The 18,931-nt window shown below is 32.4% G+C and overlaps 2 protein-coding genes across 2 annotated transcripts in view; one reads left to right on the top strand and one right to left on the bottom strand.

Annotated features, from left to right (window-relative positions):
• Positions 1-18,931, top strand: part of LOC139523601 (hemicentin-1-like) — a 327,025-nt gene that overhangs the window by 142,752 nt on the left and 165,342 nt on the right. The gene's annotated exons all lie outside the window — the stretch shown is intronic.
• Positions 1-18,931, bottom strand: part of LOC139523603 (cell adhesion molecule 4-like) — a 34,359-nt gene that overhangs the window by 1,627 nt on the left and 13,801 nt on the right. Inside the window, exons 4-7 of the mRNA XM_071317744.1 lie at positions 7,202-7,300; positions 6,288-6,315; positions 5,759-5,811; positions 3,250-3,277 (exon numbers count right to left, since the gene is read on the bottom strand). Of these exons, the coding sequence (XP_071173845.1) occupies positions 3,250-3,277; positions 5,759-5,811; positions 6,288-6,315; positions 7,202-7,300 (208 nt within the window). The remainder of the gene's footprint in view (positions 1-3,249; positions 3,278-5,758; positions 5,812-6,287; positions 6,316-7,201; positions 7,301-18,931) is intronic.

Here is an 18,931-nt window from a genome sequence, read left to right on the forward strand (position 1 = left end):
CTTATCATCAAATTACTATATTTTTTAGATGTTTAAATACGCAGTCTCTGATGCAACTGCCCTACCGTTGTCATATTTTAAATATCATACCAGTTTAGATCGGTCAGGACTGTTTATTGCGACTGTATTTCCACGCAGTTGTTTAACATCTCAACTGCCAACACCTTTGGGAATTTAGAGTTGTGCCAGTTCACATCGTAAATAACTTTTTTTTATTTTTGGCATATTTTTGTAGTCTTTGCGGTGTGTTTGAAAATTTTAAAATTGTTCCAGCGTTCGCTTAAATTGTATAAATCAAGATTTTGATAGAGTCTTAATTTGAATTGACATGATTCATTTTTCATCGTGCAATTACCGAAGAAGGATATCTGTTATCCGAAATATCTAACATATTGTTCGTTTTATTGTGTTTTTTTTATGTTGTATTCTTTTAGACTTGTTATATATATATATATATATATATAATTTAAAAGTAAAAAACACAAAAAATCACATCATAAATCGAACATTGTTTCTGTTAGCGCTTTCACCGCATCTCCAGCGGTTCATCAGACAGAATTGTTATCGTTAATAGTAACGACTTGTGACGTTACGTTATAGTAACGTCATGCGGTAATTGTATATATCTTACGGAATTTTATTAACGGACCGAATTTCACTTCCTATTTAGTGTGGGCTTATAAAGTTCAATAAAATATTGTTCCTTGGCTTCACGCGGAATTTTATCTTCGGTCCACATCTTAAAAAAGGGATATATTTTAAATTTTCCCTTTCCACATCGGTCAAAGTGTTCAGAACAGGGAGAATTTCGAATTGACGGGTCTTTTATCTGCTGTTTATGAACTCTCACTCTATCAATTAGTCTATTTGTTTGACCTATGTAGTTTTTATTACAAGTGGGACAGGTTGCACAATAAATGACATTTTCCGATTTGCAGTTCATGCTTTTATTCGGTTTGATTACTGTGCCGGATTTCAGAGTTTTACTTTGTCCCACTTCTAGCATTTCGCACGTTCCACATCTGGGATCCCCGCATTTTTGTATTTCTGCTACCTTCTGTGTACTGAATTGTGCTCGTGTGAGAAGTTTCTTCAGATTTGGTGCTTGTCGACGGCTCCAAATAAGCTGTGATTTGTCGACAAGATCTTTCATTTTCTCTGATTTGTGAAGAAAAGGTAAAAACCCTTTAGCAGAATTTAAGATCTGGTGATTACGTGGATTATGAGTTATAACAAAAGGAATTGATTGTTGTTTATCTTTTTTGTCTTCCCTTGATACTGTTTTTCTTAGTTCAGCGATTGGAATTTTCAATGCATTTTTAATTCCATTTTCAATTAATCTGACTGGGTAGTTTTGTCTTTTTAGATAATTTTTCAATTCCTGTAGTCTCTTATCACGTAACTCCAAATTTATTACTATTGTGCATATACGTCGGGCTAAATTAAAAGGAATATTTCGTTTGGTATGTGACGGGTGACATGACCTAAAATCCAAATACTGATGGGTATCAGTGGGTTTACAGTATAAGTCCGTTATTATTTGTTCTTCTTCCTTGATAATATTGATGTCTAGGAATGGGAGTTTTGAAGAGCTGGAATCGTAAGTGAATTGTATTGATTCATTTAAGGCATTCAGCATTGAATGAAATTTATCTAGTTCAACTTCACTTTTTGTCCAGAAAATAAAACAATCATCAAGATATCGCTTCCAATTTTCTTCAATGTAAAGTCTGAATTTTTCATCGAATTCGGAAGGTATCTTTTCGTATAGTTGTTTTTCTATGTAACCCATAACCAGAGTGGCATATGTTGGTGCCACCTTTGTACCCATCGCGGTTCCCTTGATTTGAAGGTAATAAGTGTCGTTAAACTGGAAATAGTTGTTCTCAAGGATAAGTTTTAATCCTTTGATGATGAAGTCATTAGAAAAATGTTCCGGAATTTCATCTAGATACTTTTCCAACCAGTATTGTACAGCTTTTAATCCTAATTCGTGCGGGATGTTCGTGTAAAGGCTTATTACGTCAAAACTCACTAGTATTGTATCAAGAGGTACCCGGTCTGGAATATAGTTTAGAAAATCCATGTCATCTCTGACAAAACTCGGCACTTTTATACAAAGTGGTTTAAGTAGGATATCAAGGAGGTTGCTTAGCCTTTGGGTACTACATGAAGGTCCTGCAATAATCGGTCTTATTTTAAGATCAGTAGGCCTGTTGATTTTAATATTCATAGAATCACAGTTTTCTACATGGTCTTGAATTTCCTTGGATTTGTGGATTTTCGGAAGGCCGTAAAAATTGCTAGTTTTAACCTCAAAATTTTTAAGATAATCTTTTTCCTTATCGGTAAGATTGTCAGAATATTCCTTTATTAGTTTTCTTATTTTCGACATTGTGCTTTTGTCTCTATTTCCATTTAGTTTTTGGTAGAATACCCCGTCTTCAAGTTGATTAAGAACCATGTCTTTGTAGTGATCTTTGTCCATAATCACTATACCCCCGCCTTTATCCGCCTCTTTTATTATAATTGATTCATCATTTTGAAGTTTCTTTATAGTCTTTTGTTGAGACTTCGGCAGATTTGATTTTACGTGTGAATCGACAATATTTGTGTTGGCGGTTTGTTTTAAACAATTAATATATTCTTCTAAATGTTTGTCCCTATTTGGTTGAGGATTAGTACCCTTTTTGTTCCGTACCAGGGATCCATCTTCATAATTAGTGTTTCCAAAGAATTCATTGTAAGATATATACAATTACCGCATGACGTTACTATAACGTAACGTCACAAGTCGTTACTATTAACGATAACAATTCTGTCTGATGAACCGCTGGAGATGCGGTGAAAGCGCTAACAGAAACAATGTTCGATTTATGATGTGATTTTTTGTGTTTTTTACTTTTAAATTATACTTTCTGTACCAAGGACTTTTTATTTATCAAAATATATATATATATATATATATATATATATATATGTACTTATTAGAGGGAGATAACATGATGCTTTGCAAAGACCATCAAGTGTCTGATCACCAATATCTGATTACGCGATTTTGATAAGGTTTATTATTCTTGAAATTATATTTTAAGTTTAGCATTATTATTTTTTCTTTGGTCTCTTTAATATTTATTAATCACGACGTGTCTGCTTTTATTTTATATCGAACGTATTTTGTTTGTGTATGCTCTATTTTAGATACACCTATTCTTATCTGACATACTTGCATTTGTTAAACAAACGTACCTGTCGCGATCTCGATTTGTACTATAATCTGAAACAAATAATAACATTTAAAATTGTTCCAGTACTTAATTAATCACTATCAGTTAGTATTAATATGGTCATACTTATAAATTAACTGTTAACGAAATGTTGAATTTTTGAAGTACCAAATGAATGTTTTCCTACGTCAGGAATAGATAACCTTTGCTTGGCAAAACGTTTTGAAATTTTTGTTCCTCAATGCTCGTCAACCTCGTTCTTATTTTTTACCGTTTTTACTTTTTTGGATTAACCTGATGAGTCGTTTGTAGACGGAGTACGCGTCCGGTGCAATTACAACATATCATCCCTGGTATCTATGATGAGTTTTTTTGCTATCTCATATAAGGGGTGAAAGATACCAAAGAAACAGTCAAACTCATAAATAGAAAATAAACTGATCGGTAGGTCACAAGGAAGGGGATTGTAGTAACGATGTAAGGAACATACACGATATCATATGTGAAACGGTTATTCAATGACGGTCAACGAACTCCTGATGGCGTCCGTAAAATTTGCGAAGGGATGCAGCTTCCTTGTGAGCAGCAATCCTCTATCATGGAAATCCTAATAGGAAATACAATGACATGAATATCGAATCAATTGGGAGATATATACTCAGTAATCAGTAACTCAGTGAGAGAACATTATCTATATAGCGGAAAGTAAAGTTTCGGGATATTGTTAACTTCTTATCTTTTTTTCTAATACGTTCCTGCATGAAACCAGCTTGAAAATAATAATGAAACAAGTCTGCAAGTAGAGGGGCACAATTAGTTCCCATTGAAATGTTGACACTCTGTTGAAAAACACGGCTATCAAACGTGACAAATATGTCGTCAATCAAGAAATCAAGCATTTTGATAATGTCAATTTCAGAGCTTTTTTAGTTTAAATTGGTGTGATCCTTTACAAAGTAGGATGTATCCTTCCCAAATACAAGATAATTATTTCTACGTTGGCCATTTTTTTTAATTAAACAAAACTATGCCAACTCTTTCAATTTTTTTTTTTTAGATTAAAATGGGGAATATTTTTGTAAAGTATAGAAAAGTCAGATGTTTTGATACTTTTGCAAGATGAAAAGTCATAGTTTGTATCTTCTTTAAAAGATTTATGGATTTTTTTAGGATTCATTAATGATTCACGCCACCTCTAGAACATGCACTTTCACAATAATTTGGAAGCCCGGCTTTGATTGCTGATAGAATAGATTTAAATAGTTTAGAAAGAGGTTTCGTGGAGCACTTGGAAAACCCAGCAATATATCGATTTTTGTAAGGACACTAATGCAGTTTAGGTATACAGTGATGGAAGATCAAGTTCTTCAGATTATAGTTTATCTACTGGTATTTTATTTTAAATACATATTTAGCAGTAATTAACGTTTCGGTTATAAATGCCCTTCTATTTTGTATACTATTTTGCTAATGTTTTGATTCAATCGAACTAATAAGTTTCATGTGGTCGTAAAAGTGTCAGACAAATCAAATTTTGAGCCTTGTACATCTTCAATGCGTTTCATGTCAGGTTTACTCATGATTTATCTTGCAATAATAGTATGTCTGCTATCATTAACATATTTCAGCATTTTTAATCATTCTTAGGTTGTAAAGAGTGCGGTCTTACAAAAAAAAAAGGTTTTAATAACGAATATGCAAATAGAAAACTAGAGGTACCGTTTTTTTTGAACTAACGTCTGTTTTGAAAACCAATTTAAGATTACGGACACTTTGGTCAATAGCTCCGCATTTGAATTAGAATCAGAACGCTGCAGTCAAACGGTGTTCATGAGCGTCGTATCGCTGTTTACTAAAAACAAGTTTAGCAACATAAACTGATTATTTAAAAATAATGATAACAATTTTAATATGAGAAAAATACAAATGAAATAAGGTCTTTAGATATATGTAAACTCCAAATAAAAATAAATAATAAACTCAATTGTAACAAACCATGGCTAAATCAGCAACACTATTATATTACTTCAGGAGAGTCATAAGGTTATATCTATTAGTTTGTAACGGGATATTCAAAGATTATTATCATTGTACTCTTGATACTTTATTTGTAAATGATATCAGTATATATCAACTGTTTTACTTAAAAGGAAACAAGAAAATTCGGAAAAGAGTGAAAAATTATGTCAATAATCGAAAGAAGAAAAATGAAAAAAAAAAATCTACATGAAAAATGATTATCGGAACATAAAAACAACTCAGCTATCTCTTTTAACCATTTACAGAGTATGCTAACAACTATCCATCTGGAGTACCTGGTTGCACTTTTGTTTTGGTAAGGTTCGTGTTCTCTGTAGTGTTTTGTTTTGTTATTATTCGGCTCTTCGTGGCTTTAGTTTTTTTATAATGGCGTTGTCAGTGTCCGTGCATTATAAGTATGAGATAATGTCCTTTTGTATGTCGCGTCTCACTTTGATGACAGATTGCAAATAAATGAAGTGTAGCTGATATTTGAAATTTATTTCTTTTACCTGCATTATCCTGCCTGTTGGACATAGCTGTCTGTTCGGATACGTGTTTACTTCTAAAATGGAAGTTAATAGAATTAAATCTGTATATATATATAAGTAGCTAAATGGTTATAGTTGTCAAAAAAAAGTATCAGTCAATCTGATTGATAAGATGTGATGTTGCCAGTTTTTCTGGACTTTTTAAATTTCCCTTTTTTTTGGGTATTTTTTGTTATACGTTTTCATCACTTATAACACGTTAGACCTACATGATTTCAAATAGTTTTTGTTTTTATTTACATAATATATTTGTTTCAAGTATTCGCTGTCAGTTGTAGTATTTTCCGTTAGAAAGTCATGATGAGTAACAGAAACTAAGACCAAATATCGAAATCACTTTTATTTTATTGTAAGATCAGGTTTTCTTTACACATACAAGTACGATAGATAAAAAAAACACTGCTGTTTTTATTTTGAAGACAATATTTTTTGAAGCGATAGACAATTAAAACAATATCAAAGTGAACAGCTTTTTTATATTTGTACTCACTTTGTATTATCTTTCTTTTTCTCTCGACCTAAACGCATATATGCCGTATTAATAAAACACATTTTCTTTAAGGATAATCATAGAACGCCCCCTACCTTTCCTTGTTTTGAATTGTTTGTGGTAGGGTTCGTGTTGCTCATTCTTTAGTTTGCTAAGGTTTTTATTTTGTTCTGTTGTTTGCGTGTTCGTCTTATTTTCTTCTTAGCAATGGCGTTGTCAAATACACAAATCTAAGTCTTGATATTTTGTTCGTCTTTTTTATAGATACTTTTAAGCGTATTACAGCTGAAAAGACGAACATTTAGCTAAAACTGTTTACAGTATAGAAACAGACAAAATGAACATATTAATTTCAGAATTAGAATATTGAAAGTTTTGTGTCATAGGTCTTGCTTTAAACTTCGTTAACAAATCCAGATATGACATATTTCGTTGAGTAACTAAATCTGTTGGAATCATCATTGCGGAATCATTCTTGTGTCTTATTAAAACAAATAAAATGATGTAACACAGTAGTACCAATTGACAGCCAGAAAGAGAGCAATGCCTTCTACTGAGCCATTTTAGAGATAGGACATTAAGAAATAAAATGTTGTTTAAAGCTTAATTATAACACATCCATTGATATGATGTACAATTTTCCTTTAAAGAACCTAACTGCCTATTGCTAATCTCAGTGTTTGTACACTTAATGAAGATAACGTTACGTCATTGGTTAAAATTCTATTGTTTATCACAGTTTGAACAAATCGTAACTTTTTGCTGTACGCTTTTGGAAATTTTACCCAGAATGCATTAGTTTTGGAAACTGCGAATTTAAGTAAATAAAGTTACTAAATATGGTAAAAAAAAGCTAACATGTTATTGACTGGAAATGCATAAAGTACATTTGAGTAAGAATTTAGTAAACATACCTCTTCTGTATGGTATGATCACAACAAGTAAAACAAATAGAACCAATACTGCCAAAATTCCAATCACGACATAATTTATGATATTATCTTCATCTTCATCTGCAAATTATTATTTGATCTTTTAAAGTTTTTCAGCGATTTTATTTAGTTTAATTTCTAATAGCAATATACAATATATAATGTTTTAGAGAGCTGCTAGGTGAAGCATATATGATGTTCAATATTATGCAATATATGATATTAGAGCGCATTTTGTAATATGATTGTTTTTCGTTCTGCATGTATATCGTTTCTATAATGTGAATGATTAATCCAGAAAAAACGTATCGAATGTTTGGAATTTATCAAGTGTTTTTTTATTTTTATCGAAACTGCTGCTGGTTGGTGTTTACATCCCGAGAATATCGCTAGCTTAGTAGTGAGTACTTCGTTACTGACATGATTTATAGCTTTTTAAGATATATTTGTAAATAAATTTAAAAATTATTTTAGTTTAAAAAAAAAAAAAAAAAATAGATTCTAGTGTAAAATAATGGGGGATGTCACGGAGTATGACTATACATTGAAGAGGAGAAACAGACGCAAAGTATCGAGTGGTGCTATGTTAAAATATTTGACACTAGGTCAAGAATTTGGAAAAAAAATGGAAAAACAGTGGGGTTGGCCAAATTAGGAGTCCCACTTTTAGATTTTTGAACATAGCGCAACTTGATAACCTGTGCAAAAGATGTGCCTGTTTCTCCTTCACAAGACCTATATAGTCATACCCGTGACTCTCCGTGCAAATGTGTATGTTAGTTTAATTAAACAATTATAATATTGAAGGTGCTATTTCTTTTACAGGGAAGGGTTTCTATCATATATTTTCTAACTTGAAGTCGGTGCATTGGTGGTCTTACACCTGCAAAGTCCGTTGACAGATGCATATTTACTGTGGTACTGAATATTAACCTTAAACGATATGTGACTTGTTTTATAAATGGATGGGATAAATATCATTTCACGATAGAGTTGAAATTACAATATATGGACTGTTTACCTTTTTTTTGAATTATTTAACGGTGGTTGCTGTCTTTTGTTTTCGGTTTTTATGTACATCACCTTATTGTTCAATTGCTTATTGTTTGCTGATTGTTGTTTGCTAGCTTCATCCTTGTACTGAGGTCTCATGCTTTAGGACTAGAGTTCCGGAAGTCATAGAATTATGATACGAGATATTTTCGTGCCCATTATTTGATAAAGTAAATAAATGTTTTAATAACAATACGCGCGTCTGGCGTATCAAATTATAATCCTGGTACTTTTGATAACTATTTACACCACTGGGTCGATGCCACTGCTGGTGGACGTTTTGTCCCGAGGGTATCACCAGCCCAGTAGTCAACACTTCGGTGTTGACATGAATATCAATAATATGGTCATTTTTATAAATTTTCTGTTTACAAAACTTTGAATTTTACGAAAAACTAAGGATTGTCTTACCCCAGGAGTAGACTACATTAGCCGTATTTGGCACAACTTTTTGGAATTTTGGATCATCAATGCTCTTCAACTTTGTATTTATTTGGCTTTTGAACTATTTTGATCTGAGCGTCACTGATGAGTCTTATGTAGACGAAACGCGCGTCTGGCGTATAAAATTATAATCCTGGTACTTTTGATAACTATTATATGTGTTACTGTCAAATACTTAGTTTTTGTTTGAATAATGTCATGTTCAAAAAAAATTTGGAAAATAAAAAATCCATTAGTACTTAACTATTTATAAAAGTTTTGCGGTGTTAAAATATTTCGAATACTTCGGATTTGTTATGTTCAATTTTTTTGGAAAATAAAAAATACTTAACAATTATCAGACTTGGAGTGAAAACCATTATTCATGAATGTAATTAATTAAATTACACATTAGATTGCAAAAATTATCGATTACACTATTTACATGTACACATTACACTGATTTTGAAATGTTATTAATTAGATTACAATAATTTTAATAAAGTTATTAATTAAACTACACATTACTTTCTTAAACAACATTTATTACATGTTTATCATGTATTTATAATCCTGGTACCTTGATAACTATTATAGCATGTGTAAAATATGCTTGTAAGCTTACACCATAGTTATAGCATTGCATTTGATCATTATTAGTATTTTCAATGTTTTATCAATTAGTCTGCATTTAGGGGTGCTTTGACAATTCAGAAATGGAAGCCATTTGATTAAACATAATTTGAATAAATAAATAAAAAAAATGTGTTTCTTTTTTTGTTAAAAATATTCAAAGTATGCTTGTCACTAGATTGAAAATTATTTTTAGTACAAACAATGTATGATGTCTAAATATAAGCAATATTTTGCTAATTAAATAACACACATGTAATAGTAGCATTATCTCTAAGCTGTTTCATTATACATTTAGTTTGATAAATTGCCAGTTGTTTTACAGCTGATGATTTTTATTTCTATTATTCTACTGTGTATACTAATTTGACAAAATGAGTGTTTGCAGTGACTTAAAATTTTAAATGAACTGTCTAACAAGGAGTTGCACAAATGTACATGTATACATACATTGAGGGAAATTATATACAAGTTATCAATTTATTTAGATAAAGATCTTTTTAAAAACTGAACAACATCAATATATGATACTCTAAGATAAAAGACTATCCAGCAAACATTTCTGGATGTCAAATAAATTATTATTATTGTATATATATATACGCGCACCTATATTGAAAAGGAGGCCTAGATAAAATGTCAAGTGTACTTGTAGGTATAATTATGTAATCTCATTGTTTGACCTTATGATGTAATGAATCTAACAATTAAACTATGAATCAAAGGCATTAAAGAAATTAAGATTTATTTGGCTGTAAATTTGTCATGGCATTTATTGCAACAAAGAAACACAACCAACTTGTCAATCAAAACTTGATGACGATTGAATTACTGAAGGGCGATCCAGCAGTAATAAAGTTATACCAGGAGCCACTGGGTAATCCATAGCAGCTTAAAGTAAATTCGGCCTGTCCATTCACACTAACAAAAGCACTTAACTTGAGTCTGTTATTTATGCCATGACGCTGGTTCTATAATCACTCTTCCAAAACTGAAAAGATAAATGAAAAGCAGCAGAAAAAATTCATAATGGGAAACTGGGAGGTCGGGTAAATCTTGTAGCTTTGGTCAAGCTCCGTGTAAAGTTTGATTCCAAATGACCAAACGACACGAGGTAAATTGCACGGACTAACATTTCGCGGGCTAAACTAATTAGCATATTGAAGTGACCAGTAAGAAATGAATCAAACACACCGGCAATTAAAATCATACCAAGTTATATAATTACAATAACCGAATTTAATTATTATTGAATTAAATTCTATTATTGTATATATACAAACGCGCACCTATATTGAAAAGGAGGCCTAGATATAATGTCAAGTGTACTTGTAGGTATAATTATGTAATCTCATTGTTTGACCTTATGATGTAATGAATCTAACAATTAAACTATGAATCTAAGGCATTAAAGAAATTAAGATTTATTTGGCTGTAAATTTGTCATGGCATTGATTGCAACAAAGAAACACAACCAACTTGTCAATCAAAACTTGATGACGATTGAATTACTGAAGGGCGATCCAGCAGTAATAAAGTTATACCAGGAGCCACTGGGTAATCTATAGCAGCTTAAAGTAAATTCGGCCAAAATTACCAGTAGAGTAACTAGTTGCGCAACTGGTAATCCGCCATAAAATTTACCGCATGACAAATTTAACAGCCAGAATCAACCTTTCAAATAACATCAACTTCAAAATCAATATCATTATCAACTTCATCAACATTATCAACTTCAACAACATTATCAACTTCAACAACATTATCAACTTCAACAACAATATCAACTTCAACAACATTATCAACTTCAACATCAACACATTTATCAACATCAAATCAAATACAATATTATAAAAGTTATTAGACAATTTAATTGAAATATTAAAATCAACTTAAATTCAATATTGTCAACATCTAAGCTATTTTATTCATTGTAAGGGAAAACCAAACAATGAGGAAATTTGAAAAACATTTCCAGAGCTCCTTGAATCTGATTTAGGAATATATCATTGCCGATGAAGGAAAGATGAACCCCATCATCACTAAAAAGGCCAACATGTTTATCCTCAAAATCTGTATGTTTTATAACGTATCCTCCTATTTTTAGCAAATACGAACGCATTCCCCTATTTATTCTCCGTCTAGTAGTTTCCATAGCTCCAGTATTATTAGAGAACCTCCATTTATATCTAGGTAAAATATTTGACCATACTTAAGCAGTGTCCGGTAACATCTTTGAAAGAATGGCTATGGTAAACTTCATATGGTAGAGTAAATCACCACATGATGTGTCCCCAATGTCATTACCCCCACAGTGAATGATAACAGAAAACGGAATACTTCTCCAATTGAGAATACTTTGTATTAAACTAACCAAGTTCTGCCATTTCATACCCGACATACCGATCCAAACTAAGTCACATCCAATTTTCTCTAATCCTAGCGAATCACCTATAGGCCTAATGTGAGCGTGCTCACTAGCTCTTGTGACAATTGAAGAGCCAATTATCCAAATATCTTTCTGGTACCCTGAAAATAAGTATTTTAGTACTATACGAGGTTTGTTCTTATATAACCTTTGTAAGCAGCCGATTTCCATCGACCTTTCAATTTAATACTATTTTCATCTAAACCATCGAGAAAAGACTGGTTTGCAGCTCAAATACGTAATGAATGTGTATTAAATTCAGAAGGATTATAACCTAGAAATGCTAGTGTTTTCTTTAAAATATTAGAAAATTGGTACCTCGTTAGGGTTTTCATGTTTGCATGACAAAATAAATGTCCATCATCTTTATGTCTCATAGCAATATAGTCCGACATTAACTGAACAGGACAAATCGAACTAATTTTATACCTTTCCAGAACGATCGTTGCTGAATTACCCAGCTGATCAGTTTTTGAAGAAGGAACTACTATATAAAGTGACCCTGAATTATTTCCAAATGTTATATTAGATCGTTTTACGATATGATTCTCATTAAAATTAGATTTTGCAATTTCTCCTACACGAAGAAATCCAAAAAATGCAACTGAAAATGAAGCTTTAAATAAACATGTTTCGTATACTGAATAACAAATTAAGTTCAGTGCATCTAAAAGTCTAGTTAATATATCAATGGTAATAGGCTTACGACAGTCATGTCGCTTATCTAAACGAAGCATGCCACGGAGCATTTTTTGAACTATAAAAAATTGAGTGTTGTCCACCAAACCATTAATCTTATGATAAAAACAAAAGCCCGAAAGGTACGCTTTCACAGTTGAATAAGAATATTCTTCCTTAAACATGTAAGCTATATAATTAACTAAATGTGAAACAGGGCATGGCCATACGTCGTACAAATTTACTTTATGTTTAAAGTTTTGAAATGAATTTAGTCCATTTTGATACGTAAGCCAAGTATTTGAAGAATTTGAGGCTTCAATTAGGCTCAGCACTTCTGGTCTAAAATTGTCCAAAAGTCCGCTGGAACTAATGTTGGGTGCGGTTCTGCACATGGAGCCAATTCCTTGTATTTCTGAAATTTTCCACGAGAGATTAAATCGGCAAAAACATTTTTATAACCAGGAATATGAACGGTTTTAATGTGAAAACTACCCAGCAAGGACCACAATACGATGTGTCTAACAAGTGACATAACACGAGGTGATTTTGATGAGCAGGAATTGATAATGTTAACAACGGACTGGTTATCTGAATGAAACATAATTTTCTTTCTTTGCCATAAGCTACCCCACAAATAAATCGCTAATGCGATAGGGATCATTTCTAAATAAGTTATGTCTCTGAAAACGTCTTCCTTCCAATACATAGGCCAAGGTAAATACGACCATTTCCCATTAAAATATATACCACATCCGCCTCCTATTCCCCCAGCACTATCGGTAAAGAGATTTAAAACAGAACTCGACAACCACTCGTCGTCCAAAATATAAGAAATCCCATTATATTTTTCTAAAAATAATTTCCAAATTGAAATGTCATTCAAAATCTCCTTTGATATTCTGATTAAGTGATGCGGTTTTTCCCCTCGCTGACATGCAATATATAAACGTCTGCTGAAAGCACGACCGGCTGGTAAAGCTCTGGCACAAAAGGCCAATGAACCGCATAAAGATTGTAATTGTTTTAATGTTATCTTTTAACGATTACTGGTATCGTTCAACTTTTGGAGCAATTCAACTATTTTGTTTTTTGGGATTTGAATTTGCATTTTTTCTGTGTCAATTGTTATACCTAAATATGTTATTCTCGTGCTTGACCCTTCAACGCATACATTGCAAAACGTGCTCATTAATTTTCGACAGTTGTCGGTATTTTCCGCTCCAGCAAATAAAAAATCGTCTAGATAGTGATCAATATCACTAATTCCCGAATTTCTTTCTACAGCCCAGTGCAAAAACGATGAAAATCTATTGAAATGACTACACGACACAGATAACCCCATAGGCAACGTTTTCTCTATAAAATACCAATCTTCAATTTTAAAACCCAATAAATCATGCAAACTCGCCAGGAAACATAGGCAATAATCTGAAGGCGGCCTTTATATCCATTTTTGCAATTTCCGCCTTAAAACCTAGCTTTTTAATCATGTTTACTGCATGGTCAAAAATTGAATATTTTACTGAAGTATAGCACTCATCGATAAAGTCATTGACACCGCCATTAGCTGGTGAAGACATTTGCGTTATTAAACGAAAACCACCTGTTTTCTTTGGCACGATGCCAATAGGAGAAACTCGTAGATTTGAAATAGGCCGATAAAAAAGGGGCCCGCAATTCTGCCATTTTCCACTTCACTCATGACTTTTTTCCAAGCTAAATTTGGATCTTGTAAAACAGATTTTAATTTTTTGCTTTCATAAGCAACCCTTGGGCCTGTATAATGTGTACGAAAACCATATTTAAAACCATTGTATAATATATTTGCCGAAATTATATCGGGGTAGTCTATCAACATATTCCCTAAAACCATGGTATTAATAGGGGTAAAACCCAAACACCAAATATCGTACTGATGATTGAAAGCTGTAAAAAAAGAAGATAATTCAACATTTGAACATGTTAAAATTGCATTCGTGGAACGTTTGCCTGGTTACCAGGAAATCTGTAATTAGTATATGAAAAACGAGAATTTTGGTTAAAATTTCTTCGTGGATTCGAAAACCTATTGGACTGTGTTGCAGCTCTGGCATTGGACTGATACCTTGGTGCAAAATTTTGTGTAACAGGTGCCCTAGGGTAATTTTGATACCTAGGAGCAGAAAATTGCGAAGTTGTAGAACTTCGAGGATTACTCCTACTATTTGCGTTATTTGTACAGATATATATACATCAAAGGATGGAACTGGCTACATCTTATACATGAATGGAGGTATACACAATTCATGCGAGTACAAACGCCCTTAAAATTATAATCGTAGCAAGGGTTGTTGACTGTTTAAGATGTATAAGTAGGTGTCTGTTGAACACGATTTATGCCTACTGCTATAAACTGAAGCCATAGCTGCCCATCAATGACGTCCCAAGCACGCGTATGATCTCTAGCTTTTCTAAGTCGAAATTGCATGTCATATTTATAAACATTCTCAAAAGGTACACTAGCCCCCCCCCCCCCCCCCCCCTAATAATCGTCATGTAGCTAATCAATTCATTTGCCAAAGCCGGAAATCTTTGTAATAATATTTTCATGTAATTTATAAAACCTTCAGTCCACTCCCCAATGCTAGATAATGCTTTGACTTTCGAAAACTTGTTTCTTTCAATTAAAATGTCCCCATCTTCATCAAAACCTAGCACTTTTTTTCGGTTGATCAATATTTGAAACAAAATTTTTGTACAGTAATTGGGCCAAATCAACATAATCTAAATTCCAAATTTGATTTATAATTTTTTGTGGTACAAACACATCAACATCATTACTAGTAGGTATAACTAAATTCTCACCATTTTCTACAGTATTTCGAGCTGCTGACTGCCCTAGTTGTACACCTCCCTGACCCGGGACTTGTTGTTCAGTGGGCTGTTGAGGGATGCTTGAAGCTCCAATCTGTTGTGGTGGTAGAATTGGCTGTTGAGGCAAGTATTGTGGCATTAGTGGCTGTTGTGGAGGCATTAATTGCAATTGTGGAGGCATTAATTGCTGTTGTGGAGGCAAAATTGGCTGCTGTGGAGGCAAAATTGTCTGCTATGGATGCAAAATTGGCTGTTGTGGAGGCAAAATTGGCTGTTGTGGAGGCAGTATTGGCAACTACTGTGGATTGGCTTCATTTTGTCCAATGATATCAGCTCTCTTGCGCGACGCCTTCTGTTGACAGGTAGCTGTACCTGATTGTCCTGCCTGCGTGCAGTACGGTTTGGCAGTACCCTCTGTCCTTTTCCTCTCGGGATACTTAAACAAATATATACGCTATTAGTGAATGCATAAGTGAAACAATTTTAACATTTGACAATCCTGTTTGTCAATTTAAAAAATTGAATCAATATGAAAAACAAATATTTCAAAATGTTCAATGACTGGTTAGTATTAATAAGATGCAATGTATAAAACCACGTATATAAAAACAAAAACAAGACAAGAACGCAAAAACATGATTATTTCTTTCAATGTCCAGTGGCAGATATTTCAGTTATATTCACAATGATAATAACAAAATTATGATGACGATAGTCATACAAAATTTAATTGAGGTATAATCCCTCAAATATAAAATGACGTGGCTTTTATAAATGAGAAATTTCTAACCCTATAAATGGCTATTAACATGAATGAAACTATGAAACAATTCAAACGAAAATTTATCTAATTAATCTAGCCAACTATTAACATCCTTGATAACTAGCAATAATTTACGAAAATAATGATTTATTGTTGGTAGCTTTATGTCCAGTGTCGCATATTTCATACATATATTGGGCAAACAGAAATGTATCTACATTTATGTCGAAACTTATATATGCCGTACTCACCAGTTTCTTAGTACTGCCAGATTTGTATTAAAATTCAATTGCATGGGAAATGTTCATTAGCATAGTAAAACAGTTAAACAATTATGTTTTACAATTCGCATTATAATTAACTATTCACCGATTTACAAATAAAATTATAAAATAATATCTAAAAACAGACTGTCGACATTTTACGCTATAACAAAATTAAATTACATTTATATTACACCAAAGAAAATTACGACTATTTTTAAAACCAAAACTTTTATTTAACAAAGTTAAATTATCAAACAAAAACAAAAAAATGACATTAAACTTCAACCGTTTATATTATCTATCGACTATTCTTTATAACGTTGTTAATTCAAAAGCTTAAACTAGAATTAAAAATACTCATCTTTTCTTCTGTGTAGAATTTTCTTTTAAATCTTGTAGCTTTGGTTAAGCTCCGTGTAAGGTTTGAATCCAAATGACCAAACTACACGAGGTAAATTGCACGGACTAACATTTTGCGGGCTAAACTAATTAGCATATTGAAGTGACCAGTAAGAAATGAAGCAAACACACTGGCAATTAAAATCATACCAAGTTATATAATTACAATAACCGAATTTAATTATTATTGAATTAAATTCTATTATATCAACACAATATCTTATCATTAAAACGTTAAAAGTACATTTAATTGAAATGTAATTCAAAAGTAATTTAGCATTACATGCTTTTTTAATTGTAATTAATAAAATTACCAACACGTGTAGTTAAACAAAATGCTCAAATACACATTACTTTCAATAACATGTAAAATTGTAATGCATTAAACTTAATTACCTTACATTTTCAATTACCCCATCCCTGACTGTTATCAAAATTTTGCAGTGGGAACATTTGCACATGCTCCGAATTAAAATTCTACCAATACTTGGAAACGAAGATATTTCAAGTAAAAAAGTGATTTATGACCGTGAGTAAAACAATTTTTTATACGCCAAACGGATATCGTGCAGATGAGCTCTAGATGCCTTTATAGCATACTATTATATAGGTTTTATTTGTTTTTTAAATTTGTATTGTCTACATCGATATTATTTGTTTACGGTGAAACATTTTGTTAACGGTTAAAGATTGCGTCATTGACACAATGTTTTCATATAAACATCTAAAAGACATCTTTTGATTCAACCAGTATTTAATGATGTAGAGTGCTAATGTGTGTTTGGAGCGAACGCACCAGATACCGTCGACATCGTTCTGGTCAATTTTTCTTTATTTTTATTTTCAATGTTATGTTTATATCATGTTTTTTTTTGCCCTTTTAACTTTTATATGAAAAATTAACAAAGCACTCCGTATTTCTGACCGTACATATTTCCTGTTTTGCAGAACGTTTTGCATCTCTTGTTGATATCAGGAAAGGGTTCTCTAAGTCACGGCAGCGTTCATAAGTGGCTATAAAACTATTTTTAGAAGACCCTAAAAAAACGACCGTTTCAAAGGCGCTAGTCGTAAGAAACATGCTTTAAAATATGCGCACTGTTTAAGGACCGAGCCGCGTTAAAAACTTCGTACAATACAGGTACTTACCAACAGGATTAACAATAATGGTATTTGCATTCACCAGTTGCAGCATCAATGCCCCGGCAAACGTAGTTTCCACCATCAGACTGTTGCACATTGGCTATAGTCAGAGATTCATTGACGACTGTGCCGCCAGAAAATCGGGAATTACTGGTTATATTTAGTTGAACGTTTTCTTTAATCCATATTATTTGAGATGCAGTACCTTGAGTAACATCACACTGCAGAGTAACCGATGACTGTATATTTGAACTATACTGGGTTACGGGAGCGTTAATTGAAATAGGTTCTACAAATAATAAGCATTACAACTAATGTAAGTGTTTTTCTTCCACATGATAATGGAACAGCAACCAGCTAATAGCTGTGAACATGCAGATAAGTTCCCAATAGATTTTATTTTACCCTTCTTTAGCTTATGATGTTACTCCAGGTTTTTGGGACGGTTTGTGTTGTTCATTACTTTTTCTGTATGGTGTTATCTATATACTTTTTTGTTTGTTTTTTAGTTACTTGCTGTGGCATTGTCAATAGATATGAGAAGATGTAAAAGAAAACTATTATAGGTAAAAAAAATGGCCTTCAACACTGGAGCGTTGACTCACACTGTGTAAAACCTCTCAAAGAGGAAACTAACAGTAAAATCTATATTTAAAAAACGAGAAACACTGGTGAACCACAGCAACAGACGATAAACCTCTGAACAACAGTTTCATCACTTATAACTAATAGAACGAAACAAATGCAGCGGATTTTAATGTTATTACAGACACCAACCTTCATCCCAACCTGTTTTCGATGATGAGTTTGCATATCCTGTTTGATACCTCACCATCGACCCCATTTTGTGATTGCTCCAGTCTAAAAGATAGGCTAGGAACTCGTGTAACAAACGTCATGAATAATAATAAGCTTAAAGGGAAGATAATAAAAAAACTAAAAGTTTACTCTGTTTCAATCAATAATGTGTTTGAAATTGTATCATAAAGTTCTCATTGATGATTAGATCCATTCACTTGTATGTAAATATAGTTTTTCTCACTGTCGTAAGTACTACAAATGTGGCATGT

Source organism: Mytilus edulis, chromosome 5 (genome assembly GCF_963676685.1).
Source record: "Mytilus edulis chromosome 5, xbMytEdul2.2, whole genome shotgun sequence".
In the NCBI taxonomy this organism is placed as follows: Eukaryota; Metazoa; Mollusca; class Bivalvia; order Mytilida; family Mytilidae; genus Mytilus; species Mytilus edulis.